At 35.1% G+C, this 13,970-nt stretch overlaps 1 protein-coding gene across 1 annotated transcript; it reads left to right on the top strand.

Annotated features, from left to right (window-relative positions):
* Positions 1-2,714: 2,714 nt before the first annotated feature.
* LOC149181852 (uncharacterized protein At5g01610-like) lies at positions 2,715-3,782 on the top strand. Its single transcript, XM_089416704.1, has one exon. The coding sequence runs from the start codon at positions 2,949-2,951 to the stop codon at positions 3,387-3,389; it is 441 nt and encodes a 146-aa protein (XP_089272830.1). The 5' UTR covers positions 2,715-2,948; the 3' UTR covers positions 3,390-3,782.
* Positions 3,783-13,970: the final 10,188 nt, after the last annotated feature.

Below are 13,970 nucleotides of genomic sequence, written 5' to 3'. Positions count from 1 at the left end.
TAAATATGAAATAAAAAATACTCAATATTTGAATTGTTTTAGCTTGCATGTAGTTATGGGAGAAACACATTATGAGGCTCTAAATTTAAATCAAGAAAGAGGAGAAGAGTTCACATAATTTGCAGAAAAGGAAGTAAATTGAGTGCCATGCTGACTTGTCATCCTCAATTCTTCTCTTTGGCTTCTAAGAGCATTGATTTCATCCTCCATCCTTCGTATCTATTGCCTCCAACTTATTAAAATATATATAGTTGTAGTACATTGTGAAGCCAATTGGGCTTATTGAAGCTGGAGGTGGTCCATCTCATTCTATAAGTTTGAAATTCCTTCTGAGTGCCTGCATTGATTTCCTTCTTTCTTAGAGTGTGGTTATTCTGACATGTCTACTAGAAGCACAACGTCCTTTTCTTTCCACCAAGAGGGGCTGGCTGGCTGATGATGACCTCAATGGGGAGGATATGAGGGGCTAACTAAGGGACATGATCATAATAGAAAGCACTACAATTCTACCCAAGGAATTATCGAATAATAGAAAGTTAAGGATAAAAGGATAAGTACAAGATAAAGCCTGAAATAGGGGAGAATGAATGCACACATAAGAAGAAGCAATGCTCTTCCCCCCTTCATCCAATAAAATTGTGAACTACTCTACATTCACGTGAGGAAAATTGAATATCGTGGGGCAATTGGATTGTTCTATGATGTAACAAAATCCATACTTGGAAAAGAACAATGCAGGTTGTACTGGTCCTAATGCGAAAGGTCAAGGAGGAGTGTGAGGAGATAGCTCTATGCATAAATCAACTAATTTCCACTTGTGTTGTTTGTCCACACAAATTGAAGCACCATCAAGTGCCTTGATGGGACTAATGTCATGTGGCGACCATTTAAGGAATTGGGGAATGGTATTTCCTTTCATTTATTCTAAATGTTCCTTCCTCATATTCAATGGCTTTATTTGCTAGATCACGGTGCTTTTGTTGTTTCTCCTAAGTACTTAGAGAGCTTGAAATTCCTTGATAGGGCCTAAAGCCCTATCAAGATAGAACTAAGTACATAGTTATAAGGGAGAGCGTTGAAGTGGAGATGTTTGTTTATTATGTTTGAACTCTCCATAATGTCGAGTTTACTAATGCTTAAGGCAGAAGCTTGAATGATTCATTGCTAAACAACATAAGCCTTCACTTGGTTAATTGATACCCTACCCAAATTTCATGAAAATAGTTGTTTCCCCTTATTCTTCTAGGCATAATAACACTCCTCCATACTTGCACGAGCTTATAATTAAAAACCTAGAAGTGAGCTTTGATTTATTTATGTATACATAGGTCACAAATCCATTAATATAATATTTAAATACACATTATTATTAATTAAAATATAATTCAATTTCTATAATATAATATTTTAAACAATAATTAATATTTCAATTTTAATAAAGTATATTTAATAATATTAATAAAATATTAATTTTAAAAAATAATATAATATTTCAATTTTAAGTAATATTAATAAACTATTAATTTTGAAAAGTAATATACCATCATCATGAATTTTGAAAAGTAATATACCATCCTGCATGAATTTTGAGGATTCAAAAAAAACAAGAATTGATTTTTATTTTTTTAAATGAAATAACATACCCCACTCTCGATGCTTTCATTGAAGGATTGGAAAAGGACCCACTTGTGGATATGAAACTAGGCAAAGCAAATACTACAGTGAATGACTCCAACCATTCCAAATGAAAGTGTCGGTTCGATCATAATCAAGGAGTACACAAACAAAAACACAAGAATAAGTTTAATTTGTAATGTGGCATTTACCAAATAAATTAAAGATTAACACCAATTTGTAAGATGTTAACATCGAGATTGTGAGAGGTTTAAGTATTGTTCAGGATCTCTTTGAGATTTAAACCCATAGCTGATAATAGAACTGGAATAGATATTTTTTGTTTTCTGATTACACGAGCCCATATCCTTTCTCCCATATCGATCTCTAATTTCGATCTTCTTCCCCAATCTGAAATCAGAGTGCGAGTATATATATAATTAATTCTATTATGGTCTTAATAAATACTAGGACTTATTAATATTTGATTAACTACAACTCTGTAAATCCCATTTACTACAAATTCCATGGGAATTCATTAAAGAAATATTTCCGAGAAATACAGTTTGTTTCTGTATCTTCCTAGTATTCCTCCGAATCGATCTTGCTGGTACATATAATTCAGAGTAATATGTAAGGGACTGATATACTAAGCCTCAATGTCTACGTTATCCCCACCTCACTCTCAACTCTTCTTATAAAATTTGAAACTATACTTTGAGAGGAACTAAACCCCACATAAACTGATTGAGATACACCAGTTAGATAAAATATATTTAAATAAACATTTTATTTTAATTTTGAAATCTTTTCAATAAGATTTTTAAATATTATAAAAAATCCAAAAAAGAAAAACTGAATTGCTTAATTGGTTAACTCACACTCCGATTTATAATTTAACGGAGAGAAAACCTGCATGATTTTTTTGGACCCCATGTTATTAACCTTATCATGGTTGCTCTAAATTGCTTAATAAACTTATAAAAATAAATAAATAAAAATAAGATCCCGGGAAGTTATAACCTACGTTTGAGCTAAGAGTCGGAACTTGGAAGGAAGCATAACCCTTTTCGAAGGCCTCAAAACAGGGAGGGTTTTGAGCACAGAGCCCAAGGCAAGGAAAGTGTTGCGGCAACCGCCCTTATTGATTTTGCCAGCTACCCGCCTCACGATCCTCCTATTGACTTGCACAGTCCATTTCTTGTGATTTATTTAGTGGGGATGTTTCCAGGTGTCTAATTGCCCAATTTTCAACTATTTAAACCCTTGGGACCAATGCATTTTCGCAACAGAGTGAGAACATAGCAGAGCTGCGATAGAACAAAATAAAGAGGATGGCTCTCCAGGTTGCAAATGATCAGAGATCTGGGGCAGAAATCTGCCATGGGAGCGAAATCTGCAAGCAGAAATCCATGGACTTGCTTGCAGAGATGGGCCTTCCCAAGGGCCTGCTGCCCCTTGAGGATCTTGAAGAATCTGGTTACGTGAAGGAAACGGGCTTTGTGTGGCTGAAGCAAAAGAAGAAGACCGAGCACTATTTCAAGAAGATTGGGAAAATGGTCCAGTATGGTACAGAGATCACTGCCTATGTTGAGCAAAACAAGATGAAGAAGCTGACTGGAGTGAAGAGCAAGGAGCTGCTCCTCTGGATCACCATCTCTGAGATCTCCATTGATGACCCATCCAGCGGGAAGATTTACTTCAAGAGTGTTACTGGAATTGGGAAATCCTTCCCTACCAGTGCCTTTGAAATTGAGGAGAATGGCAACAAGTAAAATATGGTTATTACAGGGTTATGATGATTTGGGTTATTTGTTTTCTGGTATTTTGTGTTAAGTAAATCAACTCTTGTTCAAAGCCTGGGCTGCATATATCTGTTTACTGATGATGAACCTTTGTCAGGGTTAGTAGTGTAGACAGTTCATTGGTTTAAAGATGAAAGGGCTCAATTCTTTTGGGTTTTCATTTCTAATGATTTCTGTGATGCCAATACCACAGATCTGATCAGATGCTGATTTATATTATAGGGTTATGTTGCCTCTTGATGGGGATTTTGTGGTTATGTATTAGTAGTCTTTTAAAATATTGGCTATGCTGTTGCTATAGAAGTGGTAATCCAGTTAAGTACTCTGACATTACTTAATAAATTGGTATGCATTGTAATTTAATGATGTTTGCCAAACTGTTGCTGAAGTACCATGGATAAACTTTCTCAGCAGGAAAGAATTAACATGCAATTTTTAATTAATTTCTTGTTGAGTATATTAGATTTGAAAATGAATGTGTGCTCAGCCAAGATTGCATAGCAAAATAGATATGAGTGATATTTTGCATTTGTTGCGCTGGTGTCTGGATATCACCAAACTATCTAAGTTTGTCCATCTTAATCATCATGGGTATCCATAACTTAAGCAATAAATTTATCAATAGATACTTTGATCCTTCTTAACACAGTTACAGTAATTTGTCTCTCTGGACTCATCACGTTCTACCATGAACAGGAATTTTAAAAGATTTTTTTAAAAAGTGTGCATGTTTCAGTTTATGTTTAATGATCTGGTATATAGCATGCATGTTTCAGTTTATTTTTAATGATCTGGTAAATAGCATGCATGTTTCAGTTTATGTTTAATGATCTGGTACACAGTTGATGGTTCAGCAGTGGGCATGAATACCTTGACACTACTTGTGGAACATCAATACTATTGCATCATATTGCAGAGTCTGCCACTGTTGGCTGTTTGCACATTACAATAGGTGTCAGTTATTTGATCATGTCAAAAGATTTGTTTTGTTGTAAGAAATGTCATTGAATCTTCATAATTATCTTGGACTTTTATTTAAATATAAATTCAATGACATTTTTACAAACAACTGCTACTGGCTGTCAAAGGTTAGGACTGGGCGGGGAGCAGGAATTGACAGGGAATCGAACCTGCACCTGCATCAAGGTTGTGACCTGACAAGTTTAGTTACCTGTATCCGCAGTCGTAATTATGTTGATTCATTTTAGTTTTTGACATGATTACAGACAACTGTTTTTTTTCATTAAATAATGCTGGGGATAACCACTAATACTCAAAAGAGTGCATGGAATAATATTCATAATTGCATAGAATAAGGACGTTTGGCACAGCCTGAGTTGTTAGGAGATTGATCATATTTTTGAATCAAGTTATTAATTTTTAATAAAAAGTCAAAATATATAGAATCTTAATGGCGGTGGAAGAATATATATATTAAATCTTTAATAAAAAATATAAATTTATTAAAAAAATAAAAAACAAAAACAAAACCCAAAAAATAGTCATAGTCGTTTTACAAGGGGAGGAATTGTCTGGTCAAAAGTGGTCAGAATCTGGGCAAAAGAATTTCAAAAAATCTTGTAGATGCAAAAAATCTTGTAGATGCAGTGTTGAGGTGGAGGAATTGCATGGTCAAAAGTGGTCAGAAAGAATTTCAAAAAATCTTGTAGATGCAAAAAATCTTGTAGATGCAGTGTTGAGGTGGAGGAATTGCATGGTCAAAAGTGGTCAGATTCTGGGCAAAAGAATTTCAAAATTTTTGTAGATGCAGTGTCGAGGTGGAGGAGTTGCCTGGTCAAAAGTGGTCAGAATCTGGGCAAAAGAATTTCAAAAAATCTTGTAGATGCAGTGTCGAGGTGGAGGAATTGCCTACACTGTCAAAAGCGGTCAAAATCTGGGCAAAAAAATTCAAAAAATCTTATAGATGCAGTGTCTGAATCATATTTTTAATGGTGGAAATGGATTCAACACCATTTAAAACGTTTAGAACACCTAAAATTTTGAAGTTTATCAATTATAACTTAGATTTACAAAAAATTTTGCTGGATTTTTTCAAAATATAGCTGGAATTTCCATTACTTTTAATCGAAAATAAAAAAAAAAAAACTTATCAATTATAACTTAGATTTACAAAAATTTTTACTAAATTTTTTTCAAAATATAACCTTAATTTCCATTGCTTTGGCACAAAAATGCAAAAGGAAAAGTGTGTATGACGCTTTCATTAATGTGTGGATGCACCTTTATTAATAAGTGGATGTCAATGGTCTAAACGTGTTAGAGGCACTTGCAGGGATTAAGGGTATTAATATTTTTCCACCTTTTAGAATAAATTTTTTTATGATTTGTAAATAATTTATTTGAATTCTAATTAAACTTGTTTAATGTATAGTTTGCAGATTATTAATACGATTTGCAAGTTATCTGTTTCAATTCTAATTAAAGTTGGTTCGTCTGATTTGCAGATTATTATGACATCAAGGAATATAATATTAACATTGCAGATTGCTGTAACGTATTATATATTTTTGCTTTTAATTTTTAATAATTATGCATTTTAATTATATCTATATAATATAAATTTTAATTAAAATATAATTATCTATTTTAGTTATTAATTTTAATTTTAAGTAATTATTATTTTAATAATTAATTTTAATATATTATTAATTTTAATTAAATGATTTTTAACAGTTTTTAAAATTATTTTTAATCTATTTTAATATTAAAAATAGAAGAAGTATTTTATGGGTAAATTTAGCAATGTCATTTTTATGTATTTTAACATTAAAAATAGAAGAAGCATTTTTGTATAGTGTTAATTTTAATAAATTGTACGAGTTTTTTAATTTTACTTTTAAAGGGAATCATTTAGTTGTCTAATTCATTTTTATGCTATGTATGGGTTTTTAGCTTTTTTTTTCAAGTTAATATCACTGAGTTTTTAAAACTAAATTAATTTAAGTTACATTTGATTTTTTTCATTATTAATGAGAATTTTTCATCATAAGTTTAAGTCTTTTCTTATCAAAATCAAAATTGTCCTCTTGAGAGGTACCTCATTCTTATGGACTAAGGGGGGTTTTTGGAGGCGAATGCCTTCCAATAGAGACCCAGAATAAAATAAAATTCATAGAATATACACTCCTAGTTTATGATGTATGGCGTAACTTGATTGTGCATGACTTATCATTGGAACTATTAGTAAGGAATGAAGGATGGTTTTAATTAATTCTTAACTATCAATTCACTAAATTTCAAATTGCATCCGAGATTGGCATATCCATCTGCTTTCTTATTATTAACTCTTAGTATGTGCTTATAATTCATAATTGGAATATCTTTGTTGCCTTCTTGACATATTTTAAGAGATTATTCAAAACTTATCTCTTCAAGATTAATTTTTAACCATGTGTTGAATGATAATAAGATAGTCCCGCAACACAATGAGAAAGGAAACCTGGTTTTCTTGAGCAATGAGATGCCTTCTAGTAAGTCATAGGCTTCTTCCTGATTATTTGTCATATTTCCCAAACCCCATGCGTACAAGACTCTTTTTTTTTTTTTAATAGGGACATAGATAACCCCTCCCCCAACTACCACCCCTTTTTGATGCACCATTGAAGCTAAGTATGGAATCAAAAGAAACTTGCCTCCGTCTTTTGAATTCCAAACATGAGAGATGAAGTTTTCATGCCTCTCTATTCAGCGTTTTAACAATCCCCAAGATATGAGTTCTAACAAAATTAAAAGAAATTTTTGAAAGCCAAGCTATTTTCATAGGATCCACCCCTTGTAAAGGAAAGGAGGTTGTTTACGAAGTTTTTGGGACTAGAAATCAGAGCACGAATGCAGAGCTTTCATTGCTACCAATTGAGAAGGCACTTGAAAATTATTAAAAATGCACTGATTTCTAGCAAGCCAAATTTCCAACAGATAAATTTTAGCAAAGCTTCCCACATTTATTTAAAAAGGGGCTTCTGAAAGAATTTACCTAAGTAAAACAGAGTCTAGGAAGAGAAGAGATCAAGGATCGAGCCAGACCATATCAGTGTTTCTAAAAGGTGGGGAAAAACCAAAATCCACACTTCCCTAACAAAGAGGCACTCCAAAAAAATATGGTAAATTGGCTCTTCGCTTTGCTTACATGGCATTGAGAAGGTCTTTGAATCCATGGCTTCCTTAAATTTTTTGTTGTCAAAATTTTCATGTGAAACAGCAGCCAACAAAAGGAGTTAATTTTTGAGAGGTTTTTAGAAAGCCACACTTTTAGCTAGCAGTGCAATTTAGGGGGAGTGCCTTGAGGAAAAAGAAGGGCAGTGTACCCCTATTGAACTGTATATATCAAAGATTTCCAACCTCTCTCATCAACTTCATCGTGATTCCATGGGGTGCAACTAGTGAAATGACCACAAAGTCTTGTGATTAGATGCTTCAAGTTATGGGAAATGAATTCTAAATTCCAATGCTCCCAATTACCTTCACAATCCCAGCTTGAGATATCATCTAGGGTAAAGTTTTCATTTGTTGCAAACACCTTCTTGAGTGGCTATAGTTCTTTGTGCCTCTCAAAGGGTTCTTTATTCATTATCCTATCAGACTGTAAATTGATACTCATTTTGTTACTAAGCTTCCAAAAAGGTTATAAATTAGTGAGGAAGGCAAAGGCCGCGAAAAGTATCCAAACAAATGAGACTCCTCAATGCTCTTGAAGTAAGTCAAAGCAAAGAGTGTGCCTAAAGAGGTAATTTGAACGCAAGACCTCCTTCCACCATTTTTCATTTGGAGATAAAAACCTCCAGACTAATTTTGCTCCAATGACTTTGTTCATAAGCAATGGGTCTCTAATACCAATTCCACCATGAACTTTAGGTTGTTGAACTATGGGCCATTTGACTAAATGGAATTTCTTTGTGCTGGATTTACCTTCTTACCATGGAGATTTGGGAATTTCCTTTGTCATTCTCAATAGGATACCATGTGGTGCAAGCAAAGCAAAGAACTGGTAGAGAGGGAGGGTTGAAACATCCTTTATCAAAACCATTTGGCCTACTATATTGAGCCAACAGGCACCTCAATGAGAAAACTTTGCCTTGAATTTATTGATGATACCAGCCTAGGCTTGAGAGGAATGATTTTTTAAACAGATAGGAATGCCAAGATATTTGAATTCCAATCAGGATTCTACTGAGGGGAATCCTAAGATTCTTACTATTTGATTTTGCTTTCTAAAACTAATATTTCAAGAATATATTTGTGACTTCCCAGAGTTTATCAAACCGCCAGAGGCCTCAAGAAAGTGATCAAGAATTGTCTTGAATCTCTTGGCAATAATAGTTGAAGCACCTCCCAAAAGAAGAGTATCATTTGCAAATTGAGAATGGTTGATGTTCTTAATTCCTCTTGTATATCAAATGACAAGGAGCCTTCCACACCACGTCTAAAAATCCAAACGCTTGCTAAGATATTCTTCCATTAAAAAATAAAAGAAGGGAGAGAGGGGTAACCTTGACATATACCCCTTGAGGCTTTGAAGAAGCATACATATCTTCCATTTACCAAGGCCAAGATCTAAGGGGCTGAAACACGGAGAGATACCCAAAGTATAAACTTGCTATCAAAACCAAAATTTGACATTATCTTGAAAAGAAATCCATGTCAAATTTGGTCAAAGGCATTTCCCATGTCCAACTTTATCAACATTTTTTTAACACTTCTTGCCTTGCTGGAATGTATAGCTTCTTGAACTAAGATGATGTTGTCAAAGATATGCCTTTAATGAACGAAGCCTCCTTGATTTTCAGAGATGATTTTTGGAAGAAGAATCTTTAGCCTTGTTGCCAAAATCTTGGAAATAACTTTGTAAGAAATATTGTGAAGTGAAATAGGCTGGAACTATGCAAAAGATAAGGGATTTGATTCCTTAGGGACTAAAGCCAAAAAGGAAGAGTTAATACTCCCTCCAATGAAATTATCATAAAAGGAATAATCTACCATTTGAAAGAAATCAAATTTTATAACTTCCTAGTAATGCTAATAAAAATGTGGTAAGAATCCATCAAGGCTTGGAGCTTTGTCAGGGTTGATTAAAAAAATTGTTTTTTATCTCTTCTTCCATGCATTACAAAAATTTTGAGGTCTAAAATGGGCCTCCTAAGAAATATTATAAAATAATGGTGGAAATAATACAATAAGATTATATTACATCATCAATTTTTAGAGGGAAAAAAGAAAAAACTACTTGCTCAACTCGTATTTTCAACTTATCTCCCTATGATTTTACTCAAATTTTGAGCAGGAGTACTCGTTGGATGCATACTTTAATTCCTCATCCAAAGAGTACCCATGTAGCATACTTTTGATGGACCATGTTACCAAAAAAAAATGAGAAATACATGAAAAATGTGATTGCAATCACACTTTTCATGTATTTCTCATTTTTTGTGCAATCACGTCCATCAAAAGTATGCAACAAGGTTACTCCTTGGATCAAGAATTAAATTATGCATCCAACGAGTGCTCCCGTTCAAAATTTGAGCTAAATCGTAGGGAGATAAGTTGAAAATACGAGTTGAATATATATATATATATATATATATATATACTTTTTTAATCTTTTTACTTTTTTACTCCAAAAATGGTGAATCATCCCCCCATGGTTGACATCATAATCTTAAATCCTATTGGTTCTTATAAATTTGATTTTGGTTGCACAGTTTTGTTATGAGACCCATTTTTTACCTCAAAATACTGATGAGCCCCAAATTTTGGTAACAATTTGGGCTCATTTGGCCTACTTACCTTGCTCAACCCTTCATTTTTTATCACTTATGCATCATTTCTTAGTATATTCGTGTTATTTGTAGGGAGAAGGGCAGTCATTATGCCTACGTAGCTAATACATGATGATTTCAGGTTTTTTGGCATTAAATGGAGCAAAGACCACGCAAATGGAGACAAGGAGACAGCCAAGGTGGCATTGCGAGTTTATAGGGAGGTTGTCCACAGCCTTGAATGACCTCCCTCGTGATCTCCACCCCAACTCCGAGCTCCAACAGCTATCACCACCGAGCTAGAAGACAGCGAACGGATTCTACAGGAACAACAGTTTACTTTCAGTTGGACAGCCAAGCTCCACTAATTGAGGAGGCCAGCTTGGCCCTCATCATGTATAAATATTAAGGCTGTTGCCTTCGATGAGACTCTTGAACTTTTGTTATAGATTTTGGATTACGAGCTGTAGCTCTGTTTTTGCTCTTTGTAAGCCAATTTTGGCATGTTGTTAGACTCATGATTATTTAATAAAAGGCAGTCAGATTTGGATTCGATTCTGAGTTCTTAGGGGAGCTATAGCTCTCAGGTTAGGGCCCAACCTGAGAGCAATAGACCTCCTTTCCTTTGTATTGTTACTTGTTTTTTTCATTGCATTTCTTTCCTTTACTTGCACTTGAAAAATACAGTTTGCTGAGTTGACTGTTTCGGTTTGGTTATGTAGGTTAGTTTCATGAATGCAGTTGTTTCATTAGTTCAGAATTAGCGTAGGGAGATTGAAGTTAAGTTGAGTTCAAAAAGGTTGAATGCATGCTCACTTTCACCTCTGTTTGGGGACCGGAAGTGTAGACCGTGCCAACTGCCAAAAAAACACTGTTTTAACATATGCATGCAAGTATTGTTGTAATGTTTTCGATTGAAGAGTTGTCCATGCGATTTTATCTTGAGTAATGACTCTTTGGTTCGGTATCATGCACGAATTCCTTTCAACTTACATTGTTGTTCTTTGATTCCTAATAAAACAGTTAGAATAGGTTGGTGAACTTTCGTTTACATGCAAGATAAGGGTGATTTGTTTCATTTACACTGCGCAACACCACTTCATCGTGTTCTTATCTTTCTGAACCGTGCCTAAGCCACCTACTCATCCTCTGTTCAACTCATTTGCCTTCCAACCCTTCTATTATCCACGTTGCTCAATCTTTTTGGCCTTCCATTGCCTCTACCCTTCTATCGACCAAACAGCTCTATCCACTCTCTCTCCACCTCATCTCTCTGTCCATAGGCCATCTCAAGCTCCTCTTTCATCTTACCCATCCATCCATACAGTTCCTTCACTCCTCCATTACCCAAAACTCCGACTGTAGGACATCCTGTAGAAGTTAGTAGACTTCCTGTAGAAATCCCGAGTTTCCTGTAGGATCCCCTGCAGACATCCTGTAGAAGCCTGCAAACACGGTTTCCAAGCACCTGAACGTTGTGGACTTCTGTGGAATGATGTGATGGATCCCCTGGAACCTCTCAGAGCCCTCCTGACCTTTCCCAAGCCTTCCTCCCTTTGAACTACCCCTGCACAGTCAAGACCTAGTAAGAAGCACAATCACAATAACTCCACCCACTTGAGAAAAAATACAAAAATGTGTTCTCTTCAATGAAAGTAGTTTAAATTCATGCATCTCATCTCACTAGAAGTAATGGCATCATTTCTAGAAGTTTTCACTCCCACCATTGCATCATAGAGATTAAACTAGTCAGATTAGGGTTTACTAGGGTTTCCATGTTTGGTTGGCTTTCAGTTCATTCTTGCAAAGTAGGTTAATTTCCTTTGAGATAGCCTTCGTCCATCATTTAGAAAGCTTCTTCTGAGAATATATAGAAGTTGGCTTGAGCCCTAGCGGACTTGTGCCAGTTGACCAAGTGACAGCTGCGACAAGAGCTAGTACTTGTGCATACAGCACCGTCGCTTCCAAGTTTGTTACGAACTACCGGGTTGATAAAATTAGAGATAGGAAGCTCCAGGAGTTGTAGCATTATTGCTACAATACTGGAGCCCACCAAATACCTTAAAATTTCTCTAATGATCTCTTTCAATAGAGAGAGGTTATCCTCCTAAGATATCAATTATGGAATATGTTGCAGCATGTAGTGCTTTGATTCTTCTTTTATAGGGTATGCGACACTATAAAGCTCACTTTAGTGTTGGATCATTTTAGCCTAGATTTGGGAAAAGTCATCAATTTTGTTCCCTCTTGTTATGATTTCTCTAATACTATTTTTCCAAATTCAATTTCTTACACGATTATGAAAGAATTTAGATTTTTTTACCCCTGCTTGAAGACAAAGACTACAAGATTTGAGCCACCAACATTCTTCTTTCAGTGCATTATGATATAGCTTAAATTCTCCTTTTTCTTGCATGAGAAGCTCTTGGGAGATGGGGTCCCATTCTAACTTTGTCTTAATAGCTTCTAAATTGCTTTGGAGAAGGGAAATCGAAGCAAGTGAATTCTTCTTTTAATCCTTAGCCTAATTTTTCATTGTTGCTTTGAGAAGTTTAATTGTCTTTTCCCATATAGTTATTGGACTACCCACGATGCATTGCCTCCAAACATTTTGAACAAGATTATTGAAGCTTACAAATCTAATCCAAATTGTGCTGAACCGAAAGGGCATAGGACCATAACCGCGGCTCTCAACGATTTCTAATGAGATGGGTCTATGAACCAAGTTGAACCAAGGAAAAATTTTGGAAGCAAACAAAAAATATTGGGCGAGAAAGTAATTAGCCACTAAAAAGTGATCTAAACACGCAATGATATGGCTAGGGCCCATTCTTTTATTGCTCCAATTGTACTTGTTGTAAGTGGGCTTAACATCAAGCAAATTTAATTTCTTGATCATATCCTCCATATTTTCTTGAAATTGGTCCCTAACTATAGAGCCTCATTTTTTCTCCCATGAATACAAGGTGGTATTGAAGTCTCCACCAAATATACAATCAAGGCCATATTTTGTGTCTCTTAGTTCCGAAAGAGAAGCCTGACGCTCTGATTTTTCCCGAAATTGGAGAGGCATATATAAATTTACTATAGTACATATCTTTTGAGAGGGAAGGTGAAAGAATAACATCACTAACCAATGAGGAGAGGAGCATTGATCCAAAGCCTGAGAAATGAGGATGACCAAAGGGTGTAAGGATTGCTTGAAGCACTGTTAGAGCCATCTGCCAAAATACCACTATCATGCAATAATTTATACTCTTTTGGAGAATCTCTTGATCCCCCATTTTGGTCTCCAAGCGCAGGAGAATAAGGAGTTTTCCTTTTTTGACTAGGGATTTAAGCTATGATATTCTTTTTTCAAACCTTAACCCGCTAGAGTTCCAGGAGATTATCCTCATCATTTACTATTGGGTTAAGGGGTCCCTTGATGAGGGGTTGAGTTGCCTCCTTTCCTCGAGTTCCAATTTCTTGTTGTGATGCTTTGGTCTAAGATTCTTTGTGTGCCCAACTCTTCATCCTTTTATGCTTTCTTGGTCCAAAGTTCTTTGTTTGTTTTTTGTCCCACTTTGCAATGGATTTATTCCTGCTCCTTTTTCTTTTTCGCTTCTAAGTTTACATCTATGCAACCCACATGAGAGAGCCCAGTTCGAGCCACCCTAGGGGGTGATAATCTTCCTCCACAAATGAGGAATCCATCCCTCCAAGCTTAGGGACATGGGCATCTTCTAATGGAAGCATGCCTTCCTCATGGGACCCTAGAGAGATTGGAGCCTTTTCT

The sequence above is a fragment of the Pinus tabuliformis genome, chromosome 3_2 (assembly GCF_031772625.1).
Source record: "Pinus tabuliformis cultivar Carrire ecotype Pingquan chromosome 3_2, CPIR1, whole genome shotgun sequence".
Classification (NCBI taxonomy): Eukaryota; Viridiplantae; Streptophyta; class Pinopsida; order Pinales; family Pinaceae; genus Pinus; species Pinus tabuliformis.
This window is presented reverse-complemented; position numbering and strand designations above follow the sequence as displayed.